Genomic DNA, 27,663 nt, shown 5'->3' on the forward strand with positions numbered 1-27,663 from the left:
CATGTAGGTTTTATTTTTTTATTAGATTAAGCTTCCACAACATGAAAAGAACACTCAGTGTTTAAAGAGATAAAAGGAAACACTTTTAATGAAGATGTGTTATATCATTTTATAATGAAGAATGAATTTGAGAGAAGGATCAGCTTCAGAGTTGTAATAATTTTGATTAAATATGCAAATTCAAATACATTTAAATGCAATTGAAAAGGATTTCCTAAAGGGTGAGGATTTAAAAATAAAACTGAATAGAAATGAAGACCCTTTATCTAGTGAAACAGATTTTCCAGATGTGAGTGGAATTTGGTCTAAAAAAAATTATGACCAGATTGATTTAGACCTCTCTAAGGATGTATGAGTCACCTGCCTCTGCTGCACACTGAAGGCTGTGCAAATGCTATCACTACTGGCCTCATTTTAGTGGGAATAAGTGGGGGATGATAACATAGCAGTATTAGGGATTATTTTCTGTTTACTCTAAGGGGCTACTTTAACCTTGGTGAACATAAATTGACACAGATATAATGTCACAATTACAGCTTACGTATAAATGTACCTTCAGTGAATTAACTGCAAGAAGTGCTTAGAGCTTGGACAAATTCTTCATGTGTCATAACAATTAAAGATCGAAAAGGGAGAGAGGTTTTCCACCTCCCTCGCTGCTCCCTTCTACCCCCAAGAGATTTCTTTATATTCATTTAATGTTCTTATCTCCCACTTACTTTGCTTAGTTTAGGTCATAGACTTTGGTGATTTTAGGCTTTCAGCTTCATAAGTGTTAGAAGTCACATTGGCACTGCTGCTGTCCCTTTACACTTTGAATTTTTTAATGGAATTTTACTACCTTTTGCTAGTGATGAAGGAACCCACTCAAGAAGAGGAAGCCCTCTAGGTCCTTCTTGGGGCTATACCAAATATATACCTCCTCGGCAAATTCAAGAATAAAGAGCCCTTTCTAAGGTCCTCTTGGAAGGAAGCATTGAAAATCCACTGAAATGGATTCTGAGAGCTCTTTGGGAGGGGAACTCCAGTTGGTGTGTTCTTTTTTTAAAAGGCTGTTATTGCAAAGTGAACCAGCAGGACCAGAACCTCAAGAAATTCCTCCAAAGAAAAGCAAACTTTCTACGTTTCTGGGGCTCTGGTGGTTGTGCTAAGTACTCCCAAAGATGCAGTGCCTCACACTTGGAAACTTTCTAAGGTCTTTGCCTTAAGGCAAAGCCTGAGTGCTATTGGTACAGTTTTGCAATTCATGCTTTTACAGAATGGAACGTGAATTGGTATTTATCGTATCCTGATGATGGAAGCATACGTTATTTTTGACAAGCATATCTATTTGTTAAGGGATTTGGCAGGAAATTGAGACTATTGCTAGCAATTTCCACCTCTGGCTATCATCGGTAAAACATCTGCACAGGCAACAGGAAAAGTACTGTTTCCTTTTAACCATAGTTTAGCAAATTCATCAAGTTTCTTCCTTGCAATTTGTATGAGTGGGTTTGTCATTATATTACTGATTGCAGCTACAGTATACTCAGCAATATAACATTTTACTTCAAACCATTCCATGTGATTAAAAAAAGCCTTTGAAGCTCTTTTATCTTTAGACTTCCTACTAAAGTAATGGGTGATAATTTGGAAATGTTTCGCTGATTTTAAACCTTTGTGTTTATTTATAGCCATCACATATAATAACAGTGCTGGAGAACTAGAAAAGATGCTATTCAGTATAGATGAAGCCTGAGAAAGATTACTAACGAGAGCAAAGAACCAGCTGTGAAATTCACAGGGGAAACACATGAAGGTGTGAGGAACTGACCCCTTCATTCCTGTTCCTGTTTCTCAACTATAGACAATCTCTTATCTACAGGAGTTCTGTTAGATGAAGAAGAGACCACTCTAAAAAGCTTTGCAGCTTCCCTTTGAGTTGAGTCAGACAATGTACTTAGTACTAAATTATTAATTAAAAATCCCTAAATAGTAATTTGTCATATTGATTCAGAGTAATTAATGAGTCTTTCCTATGCACTTCTGATGTGAGATTTATGGTGTTTCAAGATGTCCTGAAAAACTGTCTAGCCATTCACAATGGTTCCAACATAATGGCTAGAGTAGTGTAGATTTGTTCACATGAGTAAAGGAGATGTGGGGAGCTGGAAGTGGTCAGGTTGAAGTGGACAGTTGGTCTAAAGAAAGAAAGAAAGAGTGTTCTTGACCTAGTTGCAAGAAATCCCATTATTTCAAATATAATCAGGGAAGAATAAAAAAAAAAAAACCTAACACTTTCTGTAGCAGTCAGTTAATCATGTTATATTATTCAGTATTCATAAATTCTGTTCTGTATAGTGATTATTATTTAGTGTATGACTGGCAACACCCTTCATTTTTCGGCTGGAGGTTTTGCACATGTTTTGGGGAGTTTGGAATCCAGAATCCCTTAAGATTCCAGGAGAGTTCCATGCAATTTAAAAACCCCTCTTCGATGCCTCCCTACATTTTCTTTGCATCTGGCCTCTCCCTAAGTGCAATGAAATGGGTGGAAGAAAAGAGATTTCTCACAGCGCTTGAATTCCATGGGCAGAGATGCTTGTGGGAGAGAGAGGCAGTGAGGCTTGTCCTAGATGTGACCATCTAAGCAAGTCAGCATTGTGCTTTCTGCCCTTATAAAGTATCGTATCTGCTTTCAATCTGCTTCGTAACCTACATCTAGGATATTGCTATTTGTTCAGTGCTGTAACTACAAGCTCTGCACACACCGTAACATTTGATTCCTGTATCTTCAGATTACATATTTCTCATGTCTTCCTCTTCAAAAAGTCATTACTTAAAGGACTTCTATTCGTCTTGATATATTTTAACTCTTAGCCTATATCTCTAGTCCAGTTTTGGTGTGTGCTAATCACATTTTTATGGATGGCAGGAAAATTTTGCTTAGAAAGAACAGGATTTGGTTTTGAAGCTGTTTAATACAACCCGGCTGTTCTGGCAGCATCTGTATTGACATCTCCCTTTTTGCATTAAGTTTTTAAGTGAATCCATGGCTTTTGCAGAGTAATTAATTAGGCTTTGGAAATAGAATGAAGACTGACAGTGTCTTGAAAGAAAGGAGCGGCTACCAGATTTGATTAATTGGTGTTTATTCAGGTAGTGGGTAATTGTTATTTACAAACTGCATTAAAGACTTTGTCATCTCAGGATGTTTTTTGAAAACACATACAACTTCATTATAAAGTCAAATTAGATTTTGCTGATTACTGAATCAGTACTAAAATTATAGATGAGTCTGCTCTTCAAATTTTCAGATCCTTGAAATTTACTTGGAAATTCAGCTACTATAGATGGTGATTTTTTTAGCTCAGCATGTTGTGGAGATGGCACTCAGACCTAACTCTGCAAATCTCACAAAAGATTTGATGTTCTTGTGTTGGACTTGGATCAAGGCCATTCCTACTTACCATGAGCAAAGGCCAGGCAGATGAGGCAGTGCGTGCAGTATGTGAATTGTCTTGTCCCAGGCTAAGTTATGATCATCTCTACATCTTTCTTGTCTTTCAAGATACTGTTTAAACAGTGTACAGTGAGTAACTCTGAGAAAATTTATAGCTGGGTGTCAATGCCATATTGAGAAACGGCTTGCATTGAAAGCAGGCATTGTATGAGCGAAGCTTCATGGTACTTCACATTTAATCTTTATTAGGAAATGTAGCTAAGACATTTAAATTAAATGTTTGTTAAAGTAGTATTTTGTTAGATCTTTAAACTGAATTGCCCACTTTAAATGACGTTTAGAAAGACAGTACACAAATGCTGTTTCCAGATTATTTATTCTTGTGTCAGATCAATTGCCCATTTATTTTTAAATTCATGATCATTTCAGTTTTGTCCTCATGTTGGTATTGGTACGTTTATTTACTCTTACAGTTTTTCAAGTTTTCTGGGCACGGAGAGATACTGAAGTCTTTTCAGCACTCTTCTTGGCTCTCCAGTAGGTTCATGGGTTAGCTCATCTTCCAGACAGTTCTAAACACCAAGGCTCTGTCTCTTCTCCCAGCGTATGTTGAATGCAATTAGGCACCAGTTCTGAAAAGGCTTTGTAAACATTCTGAATCCATGCTACATTTTCTGGTCTCTGGAGCTGCCAAATGCCTAAATGCTGTATTCAAACCAGATGTCTAAATATATAAAACGAATGACTGAACAAAGTGCACCCTTAGTAGAGCATATGCCTATAGGATGGACAGACCTGAGGGGTCCAAGATCAGCTCCAGAACATGATGTTCTGCCAACCTACATCCCTAGCCACTAGGAGGGAGATCAGACTATATTCCCTCCTGGATGAGCTGTACAAGGAAGGGACACCCTCACTTTCATTTTTTACTCTCTCAGTATGGCATACCAAGCCTCAGAAATATCTGCTAGCAGTATCACTGGGCGAATTCTGTCACTTCTCAGTGACTACACCTGCCTCTGGGACACTGAGGTACTTGTTCAGCAGGATCAAACACTTAGAGTACATCTGGGTCTTCACCTGAGCAGCATCCACTCAACCTTTATGAATGGGCTGCCTTGATCTTGTTAGAAAGTTTACATTATACAAGATGCATAGAAAAAGCTTCTACATAAAATAATTCAAATACTTCACTAACTGTTAAGGCAGCTGAAGTGGTTTTTCTCTTTTGTTGAAAGCAGAAAGAGAGAAAATTAGAAATTAATGCAATACTCATGATTAACATTATGGACATTAGCTCAGCTGCAGCAGTGGGCAAAAGTGAAACACACTTGAGCAGGTACAGTACATTATAAATGTATTACAAAATACAAGAGTAGTGTGTGCTGAAATTGGTCATAGAACGTTTTCACTAGGCAATCTTAGTCTTTGTCACTCGTTCGCAAAATAAACCTTACCCTTTCTGAGCTATGTTTAAAGCAAAGCGTAAGATGCATTTATATTTTCAGTCTTCCTAGAACTTGAAACTTTTGTGATTCTTAAAAAGTTGATTGGCTTGTTTTCGATTTTACATAAGGCTACCTAGTTACAGATTCTAATAATGCATGTATGCAGTAAGAAGACTGTGCACAGTCTTAGAGAAATGCCTGCAAGACCTTGAAACTTGAACCCAAATGCTGTTGTTTTTGGATGCCCTATAAATGATTTTAATAATAATCATGAATTGCTAAATGGTCAACAAAGGCTGTGATAAGAGGCTACTGGTAATGTAATAAATCTGTAGTAAGGTTAAGTAGCAGTAACGATTCATGGTAAGACAAGGTGATGACTCTTTCACAACTGTCCAGAAGAATCTGTATAGTCCAGTAAGTCTTGAATAATTGTCCTACTTTGTAACAATGACAAGCATAGAAATAAAATAATTTCAGTGTATTCACTAAAAGACAGCAGGGGTTTACGGCACTCTCACTAGCAGGATGTCTTTTTTCCACCTAGGTTTGGCAGTGTGGAGGAAGTGTTGAGGTTCTACCTTGCTCCAGGATTGCTCACATTGAAAGAGCGCATAAACCATATACAGAAGATCTAACTGCTCATGTCCGGAGAAATGCACTAAGGGTGGCTGAAGTCTGGATGGATGAATTTAAGAGTCACGTCTATATGGCATGGAACATACCCCAGGAGGTGAGTAACAAAGTCCAGTGTTTACAAGCTTTGGCTTTAGGTCCTTTGGGGTTTGGTTCTATTCTGAGTTTTGAATTTCTGCGAATTTCTTATTATTTGTAGACACACATATAAGTATTTGTCTTACGTGTAGGCATAAGTTGTGCCTCTACATACACACTTATATATAAAAGTATATACAGAGTTTTGTCTTATTCTAAAATAATTCCATTATCTTCAGGTTCCTTAAAAATTCATTTCTTGTCAAGTTCATCATCTTCACCGATGACTCTGCATGGATATTTTAATCTAGTAGTTGCAGAAACGTGGAAAAAAGAAACATCAAGTCTATATTAGTCCAGATTTCTTTTTCATTGGTGACCAATGGTTGGTCTATTGAGTTGAAAAGATAATGTTGGATGGCTAACCTGACTGTTCCATTTGACATCTGATTTTAGGTGTACCTCATTTCTGTAGTTAATGATATTTAAACTATTAACTGTTAAGAGCTATAGGATTCGAGAAAGGTGACTGTTGTCCTGTACCTAATATGGAAAATATTCAGGATCTATGTAGAAAAGTGTGTTTCCACCTAGATGTTGGAAACCATGACTTCGAGGTTTACAACTTAAGAGTGTGCAGTTCTCATCATTACAGCAAAAGCGCGTATTCTAGACTTAATAAATGAACCCGGTCAATTTATTTTTTCTTTAATAGAATATATGTAAAATTCTCTGAGTGGCTTTGCAGCTGTTCAGAGAAGCTCATTTTGCTGCAATTTTTGGGTTGAGAAATAAAATGTCATGCTTCTTCTCCTTTAGTTTAATAAAGGAAAAAGATTAGAAACCAAAACCCAGCTAGATATATGAATGCTGATGTTAATTCAGCTGCTTTCAATAATTTCCTTCATCTCTTCTGATTAAAATTAGATCATTTTAGCAAAGTGGGGAATTAATTGTCCTATTTTCAGGTTGCAGAATTAGCCGTATAACACACCATGAAAGCACTGGGAAAAAAATCCCCTATGATCTGGTACAGGGGAGGGACTTTTCATGTTCACAGAATCCAAACTCATTTAAGTGTCCCTGTTTTGAGTAGTTGCACAGCAGTGCCTATAAGACTAATGACATTTCTGGAAGATAGTGTTACTTATTTTACATTAAAACAATTTCAAATGAATTTTGTTTGTGATTAAACTGAAGGATTTGAATTTCAGTTTCTTTTTTTTTTGTTGTTAGTCATTTTCCCAAAGATTGGTTGATCTTCATTGATTAATCAAATTTCAGGGTTTTGGCTTGCAGATTTAGCATTAACACAAAACTTAGAAATGTGTTTTGCTAATTAGGATAATTGGTATACACATATTTCCATAATATTCATCAAAATATGCTGGTGATTGTGCTTAATCTTGTGCAAAGTTGAGATCTGAATACAACTTGGAAATCAAATTTGTAAAGAACACAAAGGTAAGTTGTTGTTATTATTATGTGTTAAATTTCCATTTAACAAGTAGATAATAACACAGTCTTGACTATGCTGATGGATCAGAAAAAGATAAGCCTGTTACAATAAATTTTAAAACTCATTCATCAAACGAAGGAAAAAGAAATGCAATATGTGGATCAAACTGTTTTCTTCATGTCACAAAGGACATCAAGATGTTTGCACAGTAAATATGGTACTGCCTAAATAGATTTGGTTTGTACTTTTCAGAGGAATAACACAATTTTTTTACTACTTCAGTCTCCAGTCATTTCCCCGTCACAAATGCACTAATCATTGCACTGAACTGCTTGAATAAATTGCAATGCAGATTATATTTTCTCTTCATCTTCTCAAAGGCTACTACTGCCAAGTCGTAGTGCAGACTTAAAAGCTGGAAATGGCAAGTGCTAAATCGGCTTTTAACAATGGTAGCTTCTTCTGCAATGTAATCAGATGCCTCTGTTGTAGGGAGAAATCTATTACTATGAGTATGTATGGAACATAGCACAAAGAACCTCCCTTCATTTATATTTCTTATTGTTGGAAAAAAACAAATTAACACACATATGCCCACGTATTTAAAATATACTGGGAAACAGCTTAGTTTTCACAGTTGCAACAGGCTTACAAAGGCTGTATCTACTCATTACCCAATTACTACAGGATATTCATAGGCAGTATGGCATCTTTACGACCATCAGAATGTTTTTTTGTCAGATGGAGTCTGTGACATACAGCTGGGTACATTTGAGCATTGTTCACCCAGCTTCCATCTTTTGCCATGTAGAAAATAGGTAAGGAGTTAGAAGAGTGTTGGGGCTCTGTTTTGTTCTGACAGGTGCTCAAGTATCCCAAATCAGTTGTGTAATTTGAAGCTCTTCTGAGCATTTTTGTTTTCATTATGCATGGCTGAGTGTCAAGAATCAGGGGAAGAGCTCCAAAGATCTGGGGCTTCCTTTTCCTTCCCCATGCTAAACTCACAAGCACTCTAATTGAGCCAGTCAGTATAGAGAAAACCTACATCATTAGCAGGAATCCTTTTTTATACATCAAAAGACTAGGAGCAATGCAGTTTCTGTTTGGTACAGAAACATCTGTAGAAAGAGGGAGTATTCAGTGTAAAGAAGCAACCTAAAAAATAACTTAAATCTTGTGGGACACTTGCAATACAGACATCCAGTAGGCAGGGGGCAAAGAAATGGTCAATGAGAAAGGATGGGGATAAATTAGGTCAGATTTATATATCAGACTGGATAGCGATATTTCTCTTTCATCTTTGCTTACCTCAAAATTAAATTAGAGGTGAAATACCAAAGAGGGACAATTTTCAAATCAAACCTACCTTCAACTTAGCAAAAAAGATGTCAAGACATCATTGTGAGAGACACACAGATAGGACAGACCTATACATGGCTGGATACCTTTACACCAGTGAATAGCAACAGGAGTAATTCTCTGTCTGGAAGCTGATGAAATAGTGCACTGGTAATGGACTATGTAGGTAAAAGAAATGTTTTCAGTTATAAGAGTTGGGACTTTCCGTGAAATATGTTATTCCAGAATGTTAACCACAGGACCTGTTTTATCCTGGAAGATTTCCCAGTTTTGTGAGAAGCCCCATAGTCAAACGTTTCCAAAGGCTTTAGTCTTTGAGAGCTCATAATAATAAAAACGAGTTAAGACTCATTTAGTAGTGTGCTCTGACTGCCCTTTTGGAATCTCTGTGGGTGGCTCTGAAGTAGTTCAAGTAGTTCAAGCTCTTGGGTGGACTACAGGAGGGAAGTGAGATTGTGTAGAGAAAAAAACAGAAGAGCTAAGGCTCAACTAGAAATCAGATTGGCAAAGTCTGTGAAAGATAACAAAAAATCCTTCTATAAATATATAAATAATAAAAGGAGGACTAGGGAGACCATACAGTCCCTATTGGAAGCAGAAGGAGCAACAGTGACAGGGGATGAGGAAAAGGCTGAGGTACTTAATGCCTTCTTTGCCTCAGTCTTTAATTGTAAAGAAAGTTGTTCCATCTGTGTACAAACCCAGGAGCTAGAGGAGCAAAATGAGGCTCCCATGATCCAAGAGGAGGCGGTCAGAGCCTTGCTAGACCGACTAGACACCCACAAGTCTATGGGGCCGGATGGGATTCACCCAAGGGTATTGAAGGAGCTGGCGGATGTGCTGGCCAAACCCCTTTCCATCATCTTCCAACAGTCCTGGAAGACTGGGGAAGTCCCACTGGACTGGAGGCTGGCTGATGTTGTGCCCATCTACAAGAAGGGTCGCAGGGAGGATCCAGGGAACTACAGGCCTGTCAGTCCGACCTCAGTGCCAGAGAAAGTCATGGAGCAGGTGATCTTGAGTGCTATCATGAAGCACGTGCAAGAGAACCGGGTGATCAGGCCCAGTCAACATGGGTTCACAAAAGGCAGGTCTTGCCAAACTAACCTGATCGCCTTCTATGACAAAGTGACTCGGCTGCTGGATGAGGGAAAGGCTGTGGATGTGGTCTTCCTGGACTTCAGTAAAGCCTTTGACACAGTTTCTCACAGCATTCTGCTTGGGAAACTGTCAGCCTCTGGCCTGGACAGGCGCACACTCTCCTGGGTGGAAAACTGGTTGGCTGGCCGGGCCCAGAGAGTGGTGGTAAATGGTGTGAAATCCAGCTGGAGGCCAGTGACAAGTGGGGTTCCCCAGGGCTCAGTGCTGGGTCCAGCCCTGTTCAATGTCTTTACAAATTACCTGGATGAAGGCATCGAGTGCACCCTTAGCAAGTTTGTGGACGACACTAAGCTGGGTGGAAGTGTCGATCTGCTGGAGGGCAGGGAGGCTCTGCAAAGGGATCTGAACAGGCTGAACCGCTGGGCAGAGTCCAATGGCGTGAGGTTTAACAAGGCCAAATGCCGGGTCCTGCACTTGGGGCACAACAACCCTGTGCAGCACTACAGACTAGGAGAAGTCTGTCTAGAAAGCTGCCTGGAGGAGAGAGACCTGGGGGTGTTGGTTGACAGCGACTGAACATGGGCCAGCAGTGTGCCCAGGTGGCCAAGAAGGCCAATGGCATCTTGGCTTGGATCAGAAACAGTGTGACCAGCAGGTCCAGGGAGGTTATCCTCCCTCTGTACTCGGCACTGGTGAGACCGCTCCTTGAGTACTGTGTTCAGTTCTGGGCCCCTCACCACAAGAAGGATGTTGAGGCTCTGAAGTGAGTCCAGAGAAGAGCAATGAAGCTGGTGAAGGGGCTGGAGAACAGGCATTACGAGAAGCGGCTGAGAGAGCTGAGGTTGTTTAGCCTGGAGAAGAGGAGGCTGAGGGGAGACCTCATTGCTCTCTGTAACTACCTGAAAGGAGGTTGTAGAGAGGAGGGTGCTGGCCTCGTCTCCCAAATGACAGGGACAGGACAAGAGGGAACAGCCTCATGCTCCACCAGGGGAGATTTAGGCTGGACATTAGGAAAAAGTTTTTCTTGGAAAGGGTCATTGGGCACTGGCAGAGGCTGCCCAGGGAGGTGGTTGAGTCACCTTCCCTGGAGGTGTTCAAGGCACAGGTGGATGAGGTGCTAAGGGGCATGGTGTAGTGTTTGATAGGAATGGTTGGACTCGATGATCCAATGGGTCTCTTCTAACCTGCTTATTCTGTGATTCTATGATTCTGTGAAGTAGGGATCTCGGATGCTACGGTGGTCTCTGCATCATAACTGCTTAGATAAATACATTCAGAAAAGCACTTAAAACCCAAATGAAAGATTTTTCAGATCCCAGAAGCAAGTACTGTGCTTTCCATGTGTCCTCTCCTGTGTTTTTTGTTTTGTTTTGTTTTCTTTGCTTCACCCCATCATATTCCTAGCTTTGGGGAACACACTGAGGTGTTGCTGGTGGAAAAACCTGTATGCTATGTGTGAGCTATTTTCCTTCTCCAGCTGCATGGAAGGATGTAAGTACTGTGGCCCCAGATGCTCTTTCTTACCTTATACAATAAACTGTGAGGAAACAAGTATTGGTGCCTGCAGGGTTGCATAGAAAGGAGTCAGGATGCACTGGACCAATTTAGTACCTGATCCCAGGAAACCTTGTTAATGCTGGAAGTTACATGTCTGTTTGTTGGCTGTTTCTTTTCCTTCACGTAAGTGGCAGTGCAAGTGCAGCCAGACTTGTACATGAGCAGGATTTGGATCAGTTGCTTATCTTACAGCAACCTACAGAATGTTCCTCTACGTAGTCACTTGCTAGAAAAGTAAGGAAAAAATGATAACTGAAGGAGTAGTTAAACATGAAGTTTTATGAATGGTGTAGGCTGAAAGGGGAGCCAACATTTTTAATGATTAACTTGAGTTATGCTTGTTTATGCCAGACCTTAGTCTCCTACTTTTTAATAGACTTTGCTAATGTGGAAGTCAATTTTAGTTTAGTTAGAAAATGCTTCCATAATGAAAAATACTTGTTCCAGATTAACATTAATTCAGTGCATTGGGATGCTGCTCAGAAACCTAGATACTTATAAAGATACCTTTTTGATGTGTAACTAAAAAAAATCAGTGCTTCCAATGTTATTTTTAAGTCTTATCTGGTGGCTGACAAAATCTTTGAGTCATTTATGGCCTAGCCAAGGCTGTTGTTTAAGTAGATGGGTTATAGGATTTTCCTGTGAAAATTTATTTAACCTGCATTTTGTTCCCAGGCAGAAGTGGTAGAGCAGAGTGTGGAGCAAAATGTCTTACTTTCCTTCCTGTCAAATAGCAGCCATGGATTTGCACTTATATCCTCTCTAAAAATTTCTGCTGCGTGATTTTAATGTGAGAAATTATTGATTTTTATATGCAGGGACTTTATGAAACTCACACTTTATGATCTGCTCTTATGATAAGTAGAAATTAGGTTAGCTAGAAATGTAAAGGAGAATAAAAATTAGGGGAGGGAATATTCTGCAATTGCTTTTAATAAAAATAGCAACTTCTCTTTTTACATTGCGAGAGAAATTTAATAAATGGTAGTTCAGAAAGGTGAGCAGGGCTTTTGCTTTTTGCGGTGGAGTGGTGAACCCAGACTTCAGAAATGGCCAGAGAGCATCATATACTAATGATTTGGCCACAGTGGGATGCCAGCAATAAGGTTTCTAGGGCAGCTTACTACTTCCTGCCAATTACTTTTGGAATTGGAACGTGCCAGGAAATCAGTGAACAACAGTGGTATTCATTGGAAGCTAGATCTAACACCACGCACACACCCTGAGGTTAATAGGAGTGGTTCCATTGACCAAGGCATACTTTGAAAGAGATCCCACTCTGGTGAGCTCTGTCATATTTAATTGGGGCACTTCTGGAGTGTGTGTGGGTAACAGCTTCACTACACAACTCGGAGCTGATAACTGTTATAGGTCTTAATCGTCTTTGCAATGAGGGGGACTCTAGACTTTACAAAGAAGTGTATCACTGATGCCTTTTCTGATTTTGTGTCCTTTGTTCTATGTTCAGGACTCCGGAATTGATATTGGTGATATTTCTGAGAGGAAGGCCTTGAGGAAGAAGCTCCAGTGCAAGACTTTTAGGTGGTATCTTGTCAGCGTATACCCAGAAATGAGAATGTACTCAGATACTGTCGCCTATGGGGTGGTAAGAATCTTGTTTACATTTCCCATTCTAAAGAGGTGGGGGAGAAAGGTGTAATAGTGGAAGTAATTCATGAAGACAATTCCTGACTCTAAGGAGAAGAAACAGATAAACTTGAAGTTACTAGTTAAATAAATTGGTAGACTGGTTAGCTGACAGAGAAAGCTGCTGTGCTGTAGTTAATGCTGAAGTACTCTGAATGCTTCCTTCGTCCCTGATTTTTTGGTTGTTTCATGGCTTACATTCCACTCAGTGATACTCAAGGCATGGTTTTTCAGAAACATTGAATCTGTCAGTTGGAAGGTTGTGGCAGCAACTGAATTAACAAAATAAGCTCAGTATTTCAACTGCAAGCTTCTTAATATTGTAGCCAGATCAAATGCCTGTATTTTGGTATCATCATCATCATTACTTCTGTGACAGTAGTGCCCTTGTCTATGTTGACATCACACTTGAGTTGTACTGTGCTAATTATAACAGAGATAAGTCTTGCCCCTAAAAAACCAGCAATCTAAAGAGAGAGGGCAGGTGTGCATGACACAGAATATGAGCACAGTAAGTTAATATGGGACCATAATAAGGTAGTAGGGCTAGCACATCCTTTTCACATTCTCTATCCGTTGTCATATTCACAAAAATTGATTCCTGTGAGTTAAATTTGCCTTTTTATGTGCAAGTCTCAGATAGGAAATGTAACAAGTAAGAGCAGATCATACAAGTGAAAGATCTGGTTTGTGACATTCCTCCCTAAACAGAAGTCTGCCAGCATGGCTTTGAGAAGGCCCTTGAGGGTGCCATGAAGCAACTGCTCTGTTTTGGCAAATGAGGTGATTGTGTGCCCCACAAAGTTCCATGACCCCTTTGATAATTAAAATTACCATGCTGGCTTTTCATGTAGTCAAAAAGGAGAGGAAAAACACTTCCAACAAAGTTTTAGGTGATTGTTAAATGCATGAGATAATGGTTACTTTCCAAAATAGTTCAGAACAATTCTCAAATCACACCTGTGTGCAAGAAGCCTCTTCCATAGGCCGTATGGAATTTCCCTGTGATCTAACCAGGTGCAGAGTTTCCTGAGGAGAAGGAGGCATAGCAGCTAGTAGGCACATGGTTCTGCTTCTAGGTACCTCTGCCTAAAAAATCTTTGATTGCAGGTAGAAGTGATACTAGATGAAAAAATGGGATAGCTAAGGTACTTGTTGCATAGACTCGGCATTAACTCCATGTTATGTAAGTCAAAATGAAAATCAGCATACAGGAACATTGTGATTTTGTATTTTGCTGAGACTTTGTCATCAGCCTTTGAAGATTCCTTGCTGACCATATACAAACCAAAAAGAATCAGTAAAGTTTGTTACAGACATACTGAACTCACTGGTCAGCAGAACATGCGTATTTAGGTACTGATGCAGTCTTTTGTCTGCAGTGTGAGAGTAAGCTAAGGAAGATGTGAAAAATAAGTGTTATTTCATTCTTTGCGCTATTTCAAAGGAAGTACTGGACAGTTATGGCAACGTATCTATACAGGTAGAGGGGGGTTGTTTTATGAAATACACAGCTTACTGTTTGATGAAATACCATTGTATGAAACAAAAAGATAAAGTGTCCCACTCTTTTTAGTAAAAGAATTGCTCCGATCTCTAATCTTCCTTCATGTCTGCCTTCCTGTTCACTTGCTTGTCTTCCAGTGGAGAAAGGTATGATATTTCAAAGCAAGTCAACTGCTTGCTGATTCTCTAAGTGCTTCCATTTGTCAGCTGTTCTAAGGTTTTGTAGAAAATAGAGATTGCTACTAGAGCATTATAATTAATTTTAAAAAATAATATTTGAGTAATTACAAAAGTTGTCTGAATAGGGTGAGGGTTAGGATGTAGGCATCCAGAGTGTGACCACCCATATTTATTTCCTGAATTCTAAAATTCCTTCTGTTCTGTGACAGTTAGGAAAATAGGGTGTGTATTTCTTGTCTAGTTTACACTGTGCCATATAGCTAGGGTGGGTTAGGATTGGTGGCAGAGTTTGGGAACCAATTTCTTTCTGAATTCTGCGGTACCCTTAGAGTTAGGAGAAAGTGATGTCAGTGGGCCAAAAGCTGATGTATGTAGTGTATGAACTGGCTCCCCGATTGCAGCTTGACATTTGAGATAACTGCAGATTCAGAATTTCAGTAGTCTAGTTGATCTTTGTAGTCGGTAAGGCTCTAAGTTTGAAACTAAGCAATTGGTGGTATTGACTAATTCTTTCCGGTTTTCAGAGTGATATTTGGCAACCAGGTTATATTTTGGGTTGTAATTAAGTCTTGGTTCTCTAAAACTGCACTACCCAAGTTAGTTACTGGTTGCCCCAAAGCCACTAGATTCTGGAAAGGGATGGTTCCTAAGAGTCTGGGCCTCAATTTTTGAAACATAATGATTAGTTAACATATGAGGGTCCCTTTTGTTTTTCTGTTTTCTGTAGTGATCATTTCTCTTCCGATATTCTAAATCAATTGTAGAGTTTTGATTGGCATGAGAGTTTGGGAAATTAAATCTGAAGAGCTCTTTTTTTGTTGTGGTTTTCAAGGTTCATAGCAGAGGGCTGGTGTTAAAAGGAATATAGTATTTTGTTTCTTTTTCTCTAGTGCCTGATCACCAGACAGCTGCTCTTAGGGTTAGGGTTATGTTTCATTTTAGAGTTTGGGACTCTGAAGTCTCTATCTGTTTTACTTCTGGGTCAGCCCTCTTGGCTAAGTTGCATGCTGATGTTGGTGAAAGCAGACTTTTTTGCTTCCTCTGTTGCAGGGATTGTTGAGGAAAAGGTTATAACATTGGGGCTAGGACAAGCATTAGAGTTCGATTTTGTGGAAGAGTTTTTGAAAAGCCAAAGGTAGTGATAGATCCAGGCATGAATTAATAAGGCTGATATTTATTATTGGTTTTGATAGAGAGGGGTGCCTAACATCTGATTACATATAGAGTCACGGTTGTGGCTACATTTACAGCTAAGAAATGCAAAGCTTTGACAGAGGAAAGCTTATTTAACTCTTGAGGCTTGCAGCTAAAAATAAGGCCAGTATTGATACATAGTTCATATTTTGTCTTTAATGTTGAGATTTTTCCTGTCTATTATCGAATTTAGAGGTAGATTTGGAGTTAGAAATCTTGTAGAAATGAGCGCATGGTTTTGATTTTATTCACCACCTGTCTTCAGTCTCTGGCTTGTCCACACTTCTTAGATACTTGCAAACATTTAGACTGCCTTTTGAAACACATCAATTTGTTTTCCTCAAAAGAAGACCCTGTACACAGCTGACAGGACTGCTCAGTTAATCACAGATGATTTCAAACCACATCAGCTCTTCATTCCCTCCATCAAACAATTCTCTTGTTCTCTGAACTAATCTTGTACCGCTGAACACCTTTATACATGCCCATGGATATACCTTCCACATCTTTGGCCTCACACTCTGAAAAGACCTTCCAGCTATCTGTGCTCATTAATTTAACACTTTGCTTTCAGAAAATTTTGTCTCAGCATTGCACAGGTAATGTATAAGGCCTTGTGATGATCACGGCCAAGTGCTTGGCAGTCTGTTCATACTGAGATTGCTGTGGGGGGTTAGCCGGGGATAACGTGAAGAAGAGGTAGTGCATACCAATTGGCCAGAAGTATCCAAGTGTCAGCAGAAAGGACCTAGAGACTAGACAGAAGACACCGAAGACCATGGTGGCCACCCGGCAGAAGGTTAAAGCTGCTCCGTGTGCTGCAGCAGGCAGGATGGATGCTGCCGCCCAGCCAGAGCCACAGTGGGTGCAGGCAGCTCCCCAGACCCTGGGCTGCAGGCAGTGCCCCCCTCTCACACCAGCTCGTGCCTCTGGTACTGGCTCCACTTGTGAAAGCTGCGCTTGAGTGGGGGAACTCCGTTGTATGGTGGAGGAGTTAAGGGAGGAGGTAAAGAGGCTGAGGACCATCAGGGAGTGTGAGAGGGAGATAGACCAGTGGAGCAGTGACCTCTCACTAACTCAGCAGGCTGCTGGAGCTGGTGTGTCCAAACACCATCCACCTGCAAGCTGCAAGGCTGGGGGAACAAGAGATGGGGAATGGCAGCAAGTTCCTGCCAGACGAAGGAAACCTGCTCCCCTCACCCAGACACCAAAACCCCAGATCCCCCTGGTGAACAAGTACCAGGTGCTGCAGGTGGAATCCAATCCTGAGGATGAGGATGATGGCTCCCACAGTCTAGAATCCTTCCCTAGGCTGCACCATCCTCAGAAAAAGATAAAAACATCCTCCGTTAAGAAGAAGAGGAGGGTGATTGTTGTAGGGGACTCCCTCCTAAAAGGAACGAAGGGACCCATTTGCAGACCGGACCTGCTCCACAGAGAGGTCTGCTGCTTACCGAGGGCGTCAGTGAAGGAGGTAGCTAGAAAACTTCCTTCCCTGGTCCACAAGACAGACTACTATCCTCTGATAGTAGTCCAAACTGGTAATGATGATCTAGTAAACAAAAAGACCAAAGCCATCAAGAAAGACTTTGGAGCCATTGGAAAATGATAGAGGGCTCTGGGGCACAAATAGTATTCTGCTCCATCCCAAGGCTAAATAGAGGAGAGCTGGAAGTCAGGAAGAAGAATTCGATTAATGCCTGGCTCCGAGCCTGGTGTGAGGAGAGGGGCTTTGGCTTCTTTGATCATGTGGTGGCTCACGCACCCCCAGACTTGGTGGCTAAGGAAGGGACACGTGTATCTCCTAGGAGGACTAAAGCCCTTGCTAAAAGCCTAGCTAAGCTCATAAACTGAGCTTTAAACTAGATGTGAAGGGGGAGGGGGTTGAGCCCAGGCTAGACAGGAGCGAGCCTGGACGTGGGGCGCTGGTGATTGGGAGAGGGTGTGCTGGTGAGGACCACCAGTACATCACCACACAGAAAGTGGGGGAGAACACACCTTGGGGTGCTAAGGGAGATACAGGCACTCTGGAGCTAGCTACTCCAGTTACCAGGCAATTGGGAATGAACTCTGTTCCCTCTAAGAGGGCTGAAGGGTCGGCAGCTCAGCTGAAGTGCATTTATACCAATGGACACAGCATGGGGAATAAGAAGGAAGAGCTGGAAGCTGTTGTAGGGCAAGGAGCCTATGATGTCCTTGCCATCACGGAAACGTGGTGGGATGACTTATATAACTGGACTGCAGCTATGGTGGGGTACAAACTCTTCAGGCAGGATAGGAAGGGTAGGAGAGGAGGCGGGGTAGCCCTCTTTGTAAGGGAGGACTTGGACACTGTTGAGATGGATTGTGGTGATGAGGAGATAGAGTGCCTGTGGGTTAAAATCAGAGGAGCCCATCAGAAGGTAGGTTTTGTGATGGGAGTCTGTTACAGACCACCCAGCCAAGGAGAAGCAGCTGATGAGCTCTTCTATAAACAGCTGGGGTTAATCTCTAGATAAAAGTCTCTTGTTCTTGTGGGAGACTTCAATCTGCCTGATATCTGCTGGAAGTACAATAGAGCAGAAAGGAAGCAGTCTAGGAGGCTCCAGGAGTGCGTGGAAGACAACTTCCTTGCACAGCTGGTGAATGAACCAACAAGGGAAGGTGCCCTCCTGGACCTGCTGTTTGTGAACAGAGAAGGCCTTGTGGGGGATGTGGCAGTAGGTGGATGCCTAGGACAAAGCAATCATGAGACGATAGGGTTTTCTGTTCTAGGTGAAGTGAAGAGGGTGGTCAGCAGGACAGTAGCATTAAATTTCCAGAGGGCAGACTTTGAACTCTTCAGAAGGCTGGTTGGCAAAGTCTCATGGGAGACAGTACTTAAGGGCAAGGGATCCCATGAGGGCTGGGAGCTCTTCAAAAAGGAAATCCTAGCAGCTCAGGAGAAAGCCGTCCCCATGTTGCGGAAAAAAAGCCGGCAGGGGAAAAAACCAGCTTGGTTGAACAGAGAGATCTTGAGTGATATCAAGAAGAAGAGAAACGTCTATGGGCTCTGGAAGAGGGGACAGGCCTCTTGGGTGGACTACAGGAGGGAAGTGAGATTGTGTAGAGAAAAAATCAGAAGGACTAAGGCTCAACTAGAAATCAGATTGGCAAAGTCTGTGAAAGATAACAAAAAATCCTTCTATAAATATATAAATAATAAAAGGAGGACTAGGGAGACCATACAGTCCCTATTGGATGCAGGAGGAACAACAGTGACAGGGGAGGAGGAAAAGAATGCCGCCTTTGCCTCAGTCTTTAATTGTAAAGCAAGTTGTTCCTTCTGTGTACAAACCGAGGAGCTAGAGGAGCAAAATGAGGCTCCCATGAACTAAGAGGAGGCGGTCAGAGCCTTGCTAGACCGACTAGACACCTACAAGTCTATGGGGATTCACCCAAGGGTATTGAAGGAGCTGGCGGATGTGCTGGCCAAACCCCTTTCCATCATCTTCCAACAGTCCTGGAAGACTGGGGAAGTCCCACTGGACTGGAGGCTGGCTGATGTTGTGCCCATCTACAAGAAGGGTCACAGGGAGGACCCAGGGAACTACAGGCCTGTCAGTGTGACCTCAGTGCCAGGGAAAGTCATGGAGCAGGTGATCTTGAGTGCTATCATGAAGCACATGCAAGAGAACTGGCTGATCAGGCGCAGTCAACACGGGTTCACAAAAGGCAGGTCTTGCCAAACTAACCTGATCACCTTCTATGACAAAGTGACTCGGCTGCTGGATGAGGGAAAGGCTGTGGATGTGGTCTTCCTGGACTTCAGTAAAGCCTTTGACACAGTTTCTCACAGCATTCTGCTTGGGAAACTGTCAGCCTCTGGCCTGGACAGGCGCACACTCTCGTGGGTGGAAAACTGGTTGGATGGCCGGGCCCAGAGAGTGGTGGGAAATGGTGTTAAGGCCAGCTGGAGGCCAGTGACAAGTGGGGTTCCCCAGGGCTCAGTGCTGGGTCCAGCCCTGTTCAATGTCTTTATCAATGACCTGGATGAAGGCATCGAGTGCACCCTTAGCAAGTTTGTGGACGACACTAAGCTGGGTGGAAGTGTTGATCTGCTGGAGGGTAGGGAGGCTCTGCAAAGGGATCTGAACAGGCTGAACCACTGGGCAGAGTCCAATGGCATGAGGTTTAACAAGGCCAAGTGCTGGGTCCTGCACTTGGGGCACAACAACCCTGTGCAGTGCTACAGGCTAGGAGAAGTCTGTCTAGAAAGCTGCCTGGAGGAGAGGGACCTGGGGGTGTTGGTTGACAGCGACTGAACAGCAGCCAGCAGTGTGCCCAGGTGGCCAAGAAGGCCAATGGCATCTTGGCTTGTATCAGAAACGGCGTGACCAGCAGGTCCAGGGAGGTTATCCTCCCTCTGGACTCGGCACTGGTGAGACCGCTCCTCGAATCCTGTGTTCAGTTCTGGGCCCCTCACCACAAGAAGGATGTTGAGGCTCTGAAGTGAGTCCAGAGAAGAGCAATGAAGCTGGTGAAGGGGCTGGAGAGCAGGCCTTACGAGACGCGGCTGAGAGAGCTGAGGTTGTTTAGCCTGGAGAAGAGGAGGCTGAGGGGAGACCTCATTGCTCTCTGTAACTACCTGAAAGGAGGTTGTAGAGAGGAGGGTGCTGGCCTCTTCTCCCAAGTGACAGGGGACAGGACAAGAAGGAATGGCCTCAAGCTCTGCCAGGGGAGGTTTAGGCTGGACATTAGGAAAAAAATTTTCACAGAAAGGGTCATTGGGCACTGGAACAGGCTGCCCAGGGAAGTGGTTGAGTCACCTTCCCTGGAGGTGTTTAAGGCACGGGTGGATGAGGTGCTAAGGGGAATGGTTTAGTGTTTGATAGGAATGGTTGGACTTGATGATCTGGTGGGTCTCTTCCAACCTGGTTATTCTATGATTCTATGATCCTATGATTTTATTTCTAGAAATCTGAAGACTCTCTTGAGTGATTCTGAAAAGCTGTCTAATTACAGGGCTATCTCCTATGTTTGAAACTCCATCCATACTGCTCAGCTAGCTGCACTGGTAAAAAAATTGTCTTTTGGATATAGACCCATTACTCTTAATTTTTTTTTTTAAAAAAATTACTATTTCAATCTCTGAAGGCTTTTTGAAATCTACCCTCCCTGAAACTTTGTACAACATTATTGAAATCAGTAATGTTAGACTGTCTACAAGGAAGGATTTAGTCCAGGGTCTTTCTCTTCTATATCTTCACTGCAGTAAGTGTTTTTAATTTTGCATATTTCCTTGCTCAACTACATATTTTTTTGCAAATAACAGAAAAAGTAATCACACCATCTTTTTCTCATGTAAGACTTGCTTGATTTCTTTTTCTTTCTGTTTATTTTAGCTGCAGAATTCCCTGAAAAGTGATTTGTGCCTTGATCAAGGGCCAGACACGGAGAATATCCCGATCATGTATATCTGCCATGGAATGACACCACAGGTTAGTTTGTCTAATGATCTCTTATATTGCCACTGCTTTTAGTAGACTGTGTAGGAGGAACCATTTTGTACCTGTCATTGTTTTCCTACTACAATACTCTAAGCTGCTTAGTAGCTCTTTTATAGAAAACTGGAACACTTTTTCTGCCATAAATTGAGAATCATGGGTACATTAGCATTTTGACAATGAAGTTTGTTTATTACTTTTGAAAGAATTTAAGGAGTGCAAGAGTCAGCACTGACCCAGATTTGTTGATAAAAGCTTTCATGTCTGATCTATAGCTGTACCTGTCATATTAATGAAACAATGCATTTTAAAACATTTTACACACATACGTATGTATACTCACTGTTTATTTATACATTATCTGAAGCAACATCTTTAACTTTTGATATATTTACTGTCTCATTTTCACAAATCTGAAACGTACAGCCACCTTCTTCGCAGCATACTGCTGTGTAAAATTCCAAACCCTATTCTTGTGAAAACCCTTCTAAAGCTCTTTTTTCTTTTTTTCACTGCTTCTGTCATAGACTTATAGAATAGCTTGGATTGCAAGAGACCCTTAAAGGTCTTCTAATCCATCCCCTCAACATAAGACGGGACATATTCAACTAGATGAAGTTGCTCAGAGCCCCATCTAACATGACCTTGAAAGTTTCCAGGAATGGGGCATCTACCACCTCTCTGGGCAACCTTTTTCATTTTTTTGTCAGCCCCATTGTAAAAAATTTCATATTTATATCTAGTCTGAATCTACCATCTTTTAGTCTAAATCCATTACCCTTTGTCTTATCACAACAGGCCCTCCTAAAATGCTTGTCCCCGTCATTCTTATATACTCCCCCCTTAAAGTATTGAAAGGCTGCAGGAAGGACTTCCTGGAGCCATCTCTCCTACAGGCTGAATAACCCCAGCTCTCTCAGCCTGTTCTCATAGGAGAGGTGTTCCATGCCTGTGATCAGTTTTGTGGCCCTCATCTGGACATGCTCCAGCAGGTCTCTGTCCTTGATGTGCTGTGAACTCCATAACTGAACACAGTACTCAAGGTGGGTTCTCATGAGAGCAAAGTAGGTTGGGAGAATCATCTCCCTCAACCTATGCTTCTTTTAACGCAGCCCAGGATACAGTTGGCCTTCTGGGCTGTGGGCCCACTTCTCAAGCTTGTCCAGGTCCCTCTGGATGATGATCCATCTCTCAGGCATGTCAAGTTCACCACTCAGCTTGGTGTCATCTGTAAACTTGCTTAGGGTGTACTTGTTCCCACAGTCCATGTCATTGATGAAGATTTTAAACAGTACTTGGCCCAGTGCATGTGCCTGAGGGACACCACCCATCACTGATCTCCATCAAGATATTGAACTGTTGACTAATACCCTCTGGATGTGACCATCCAGCCAGTTCCTCACACATGCAGCAGTCTGTCCATCAAATATATCTCTCTCCAGTTTTGAGAGAAGCATATTGTGGGAAGTTGTGTCAAAGGCCTTACAGAAGTCCAGATGACATCCATAACTCTTCCTTTGTCCATTTGTATGGTCACTCCATCATAGAAGGTCGCTAGGTTAATCAAGTAAGACTTATCCTTGGTGAAGCCATGCTGGCTGTCTCAAATCAACTCCCTGTCCTGCAAATGCCTTAACATAGCTTCTAGGAGGATCTGCTCCATGATATTCCAAGGCACAGAGGTGAGGCTGACAGGTTGGTAGTTCTCAGAGTACTCCTTTATACCATCTTTAAAAATGGGTGCAATGTTTCCCTTTTTCCATTCACCTGGGACTTCACCTGACTCTAAGACTTTTCATATGTCATAGAAAGGGGTTTGACAACGGCACCAGCCGATTTCCTCAGGACACTAGGATGCATCTCGTCAGGTCCCATGCAGATATGTGTGTTCCAGATCCTCAGGTGGTCACGAATCTGATCTCTTACAGTGATAGGGACTTTGCTTTCCCAGTCCCTGTCTTTCTGTCCATCCACTTGAGAGGTGTGGGAAGAGAGATTGCCAGTGAAGACCAAGGCAAAAATCTTGTTGAGTACCCCAGCCCTCTCCTCATCTGGTTACCCCAGTCAGCTAGAAGCATGAGTTTGGTGGGCAGACTTGATTCTGTATTTCCTTTTCAAGTTACACATACTGCAACTGTGTTCTGCGCTAGCTTCCTTCACTGAGGGCCTTTAATACCAATAACTAGTGGCAACATGCTTGAGTAAATTATAAAAGATGAAGACAAAAATATCTGAAAATTCCATCCATCAGACTTGGTCGCTGCATGGGTTGTGGCTTATTTGTCACGTAATTATGTGGTAACCACTGTTTGCCTCCAGGAGGTTTTTAAGCTAGTCCTCAGTGTTCGCTAAGGAACTGTGTAATTCACCTGCGAGCCAGAGTCATTATTCTTCGTCTTCTGGGAGGGCACCATAACTCCCTTTTGGTACATCATCTGTGATAACAACGTACTACAGACACAGCTGTAAATTCCAATTAGAAATTTTAATTATAGTTAAGAGACAAACAACAACAACAAAAGTCACTTCAATTAGCACAGTTCAGTATTCACCAGATCAAGAACTACCTTTGAATGTCAACTGAAGTTCTGTATAAAGGAGATAGCAGCAAATAAATGACAGTGGGAAAAGAGGCAAGGGAAACTTCTTGACAAGATTCTGCTTCTTTCATAATTACAATGTTGTGTCTCCTTGCCATTGCTATGTAACTAATGATGTTAAAAAAAACCTCAAAAAGGCTTCTATATGAGCAAGATACCGGTAATGAGTGAGAACTTTTAAAGAGGAGTAGACTTTTTCTGTGTTAGGGATTATGGTATTTACAGGGAAAGCACTAACAAACATTATTGGACCTACGTCTATGAGATTTCCATTGCGTCTATTGCATCTGTTGCTTAAGCATGGCTGAAGCCATTTACATTTCCTCTAGCATATTGGAAACTATTTGAATAGATATTTCTTTTTAATCTTAGTGACTTGTCAGTAACCACAAAAGGTATTGGTGAGATCCTAATTTTATTCTAGTAGTGGTGAAATGCTTTATAAAGGGGGTTATTTTGCACATCTGGAAGTCTATCAAAACAGATCAGCTCCCTGATTCAGGACTGCTTGTATGACTGAGGGGTTTGGTGATGCTATTCTTCACTCAGGTGCAGAGCTTTACTGTAGCAGCTGTATGATTTATGGTTTTAGAGCTGCCACCATGGAGGGCTTTGCACAATTGTGTCTAGATGTGTGTTAATGCATCTGGCTGCCCAGAACCATTCCCTCATATGCAGGTTAAGTTGCTGCTGTTAGTTACTGCTTTAACCTATCTTCTGAATTGCTCAACTTCTTTTTTTTTTTTTCCCCCACTACCTTCTTTCTATATTTTAATCTTTTATTTTGCATGCAAAATAGCTTAGATGAGGTGTTTGAAAGGAAGTAATAATATCAGAATTGTACGTACAGCTACTGTTTCCTTTTAGCACATTTTATTCGAGAAAGAAATCATTGAGGTCAACAGAAAGGGAACTGTGTACCTGACATGCTCCATTTTTTAAGGACTATATTGGGAATATCATGTGTAGCTTCATAATTAAGAGCAACAGAAAATGGCAAGGAATTATCCTCAAATATTGAAATGAAATTATCAGAATTAATTTTTACTGAGGTGCTTCAGTTTCATTTTAAATAGACATCAGAATTAGTGATGCAAGACTTCTGTGATTCAGATTGCCCAGCCTTTCAGCAATCCACTCCATATGTCTACTGTAACTAACATTAGCATATTCATAGATCACTCCTGCAAGTATCTTAGAGGGCTTTATAACTGTGTTTATTTTGTAAACTCTTCTACAAATAGAGAAACTGATGCACATGTTACATGTGGTTAAATAGTAGGATTGAATGAACATCAGAACATAATCTGTTTCTTTAGTACTCTGAAACTATTAACAAGAGAGAATTTCTCAGAGCAGGGTATTTGGTTTGCCTGAAACGACAAGGGGCTCTTGAAAAACTAGAATCCATGATTACATATGTTTTGTACCCTCCTTCTGTCTTTAGAGAGTGCTTCCCAGAGTAGCGGTATTTTGTCTTGGTCCCCAGCAGCCTGGACACTATCCACTTAGAGCAATATGCATGTTCAGACAGTGGAAAAACAAAATGGGTGTTCATCCTGCAATGTGTTCTCATGCATTCAAGGGAAAAGCTGCTTTCTATCTTTAGTAAGAATGATTTCATTACAAAATGTTACCCAGCTAATTATAGATTCGGTTGAGAACGGATTTTTCTACATGGTAGTATTTGAAGAGTATAAGTTTCAAAGTTGGTCATCCTCCCTCGACTCTGCTGGAGTGCATTGCTTCCTAAGCATCACATCCTTCCATTTGTGCCTTTAGTCACTATCTGTCCTAAATCAACAGTTGTTGCTACTCCCATCTGTACAGCAACATGCAATAAATTGGCATAACTCCCCAGACTCCTCAGTAAGAATGTCACTATCACACTAAGCATCTGCTATTAGTTCTTGTAGCCACCATGGGTACTGAACAGCTATTAGATGTGCATGAAGCAAGGCCCTAAGGTGGTTTTGGTACCTTTGGTGTGCTGATGGTCAACTGTTTGGAAAGGGCTTTTAGTATATACCTTAGCCTGCCATATCAAGCCTCTTCTGCTGTGCAGTGCTGCTGCTTCTTAGAACATCTGAACACAACTGACTTCTGCAACTATTAAAATAACTCACAGAATAAACGAAACATAGTAGAACAGTTGACAACAGTAGTTAAAATTTTAAAACTCATGTTGCATTAGTTGTGTGAGAACAGCTTAGAAGCAAAGTACAACAGCCCACAGTTGGTCTTGGCCAAAGAGACAACACTGGAGACAGCTGAGCAGTGTGAGGAAGCAGCTCCCCTTCAGTGTGATGATAGAAGGTAACAGGAAAATTGGGAGTTGAGGTTAACTGGCAGTACGGGAGAAAGTGATAGGAGATAAATGTAAAGGAAAGAAGGGAAGACGGGAGAATAGGAGTGTCAAAACAATACAAAACCTTGAAGTCCATGTGAAGTTGTGTGGTTTTTGCTGGGTTCTTTAGAAGTGATTCATGCAGAAAGGACAAAGGCACTGGTTTAATTCTTGAACTTGCTGAAGCAAAGCTGTAATTCAGTAATACGTTTAGTCCTTAAAAGGTCCGTTTCTAGCAGTTTCCCAATTAACAAAGGAAAAGGTAGTTGCTTGTAGTTGCAGTGAGTACGTGCCTGTGTTCTCTTCCTAGTTTTGGGAACCACCTGAACCTGGATGTTTGGTGTTCTTTAAGACTGCTGTTTAACTACTCCTGAATGATAGTTTGGAACATTCTCAGCTGAGAATGAAATACTGCATTATTAGAGACTTTATAGCTATTATATCATAAACAAATGCCATCAATCAATGAAGTGATATTTTAAGTAGAGCTTTACCTTGAAAAGTGCTTGTGATTGAGTGAATAATGGGCAATTCTGTGTTCCCTTGTTCAATAGTTTCTGGCTCATATATTTCTCAATTTATAAGGAGTTAAACCATGAAGTTCATCCCAGCATATGAAAGTCAATACAGACCAGTTAGATTCTGAAGAATTCAAGTTGAGGGCTAGGGTCAGAAGACTAGATTGGGAGAACAACTAGAGGAAAAAAGCAGGTGAGAAGGGACACCCTTTCATATCCTTTCATATTCTTGCAAGAGATTGAAGAAATGACACTCAGAAACTGATGACTACAGCCCTACCTGGTATGAATTATTGCATCTCCACTGAAGGCAATGAAATGAAATCATGCCGATGAGTAGAGCTATGCCAGTTTACACTGTACGAAACTCTGATCTCAAAGCCTACTGTTGTATTCTAACCATAGTATGTAAAGAACTGGAAACAGCAGTTACAAGAATTCCCAAGAACTTGTAAAAGCTCTTTGTATGAATTATGAGTGCTTCTTTTAAATGTTATTCATATATACGTCTTGAAAAAAACGTTTTTCTTGAATGAAACTTCTTAGCATAGTGATTGTTCATACACGGATATTTGTTAATTTGTAACCAAGAACAGAAATTACTATCACTGAAGGCACTTATATTCCAGTAAAAAAGTACAGGGTTGATCACAAACACCATATAGTTATTAGTGCAATCTGTAAAACCCAAGACCGGGAACAACTGATAGATGTTCAGCAAATAATTATCAAAAGAATTAAAATTACTTTGCACATCATTTTTTTCTGGGGAGGGAGAGGAATAGATTTGTCAGTTTATTTTAAATGAATAATATAGACATCTCTAGAGCAAAGTTAGTGTGATCTTTGTGTTATTGAGACCTTACAAGTATAAACATCTCAAAATTGAGTTTTAATAGAACTTAATTTTAATAAGTCTGTTGTTATGTTAAGAATTTTGTTTAGATTCCTGTCCTAATGAAATTCATATTGTATTAAACAATCATCAGTGCCAGGAAAGCTGGGAGAAGAATTGCATGCTTTGCCAGAATGAGTATTAGGCGAATTTGGAAGCAGAAACAGTAGCTCTCTTAGGAGTGGCTTTCTGTGTATGTGAAGTATCCTGACCAAGAAGCATTATATA

At 41.2% G+C, this 27,663-nt stretch overlaps 1 protein-coding gene across 2 annotated transcripts in view; it reads left to right on the top strand.

Annotated features, from left to right (window-relative positions):
• Positions 1-27,663, top strand: part of GALNT18 (polypeptide N-acetylgalactosaminyltransferase 18) — a 251,697-nt gene that overhangs the window by 178,241 nt on the left and 45,793 nt on the right. For both annotated transcript variants that reach the window (XM_069857567.1, XM_069857566.1), the window contains exons 8-10: positions 5,438-5,623; positions 12,552-12,689; positions 20,974-21,069. In XM_069857567.1, coding sequence (XP_069713668.1) covers positions 5,438-5,623; positions 12,552-12,689; positions 20,974-21,069 — 420 coding nt within the window. The remainder of the gene's footprint in view (positions 1-5,437; positions 5,624-12,551; positions 12,690-20,973; positions 21,070-27,663) is intronic.

This window comes from Phaenicophaeus curvirostris, chromosome 5, assembly GCF_032191515.1.
Source record: "Phaenicophaeus curvirostris isolate KB17595 chromosome 5, BPBGC_Pcur_1.0, whole genome shotgun sequence".
Classification (NCBI taxonomy): Eukaryota; Metazoa; Chordata; class Aves; order Cuculiformes; family Cuculidae; genus Phaenicophaeus; species Phaenicophaeus curvirostris.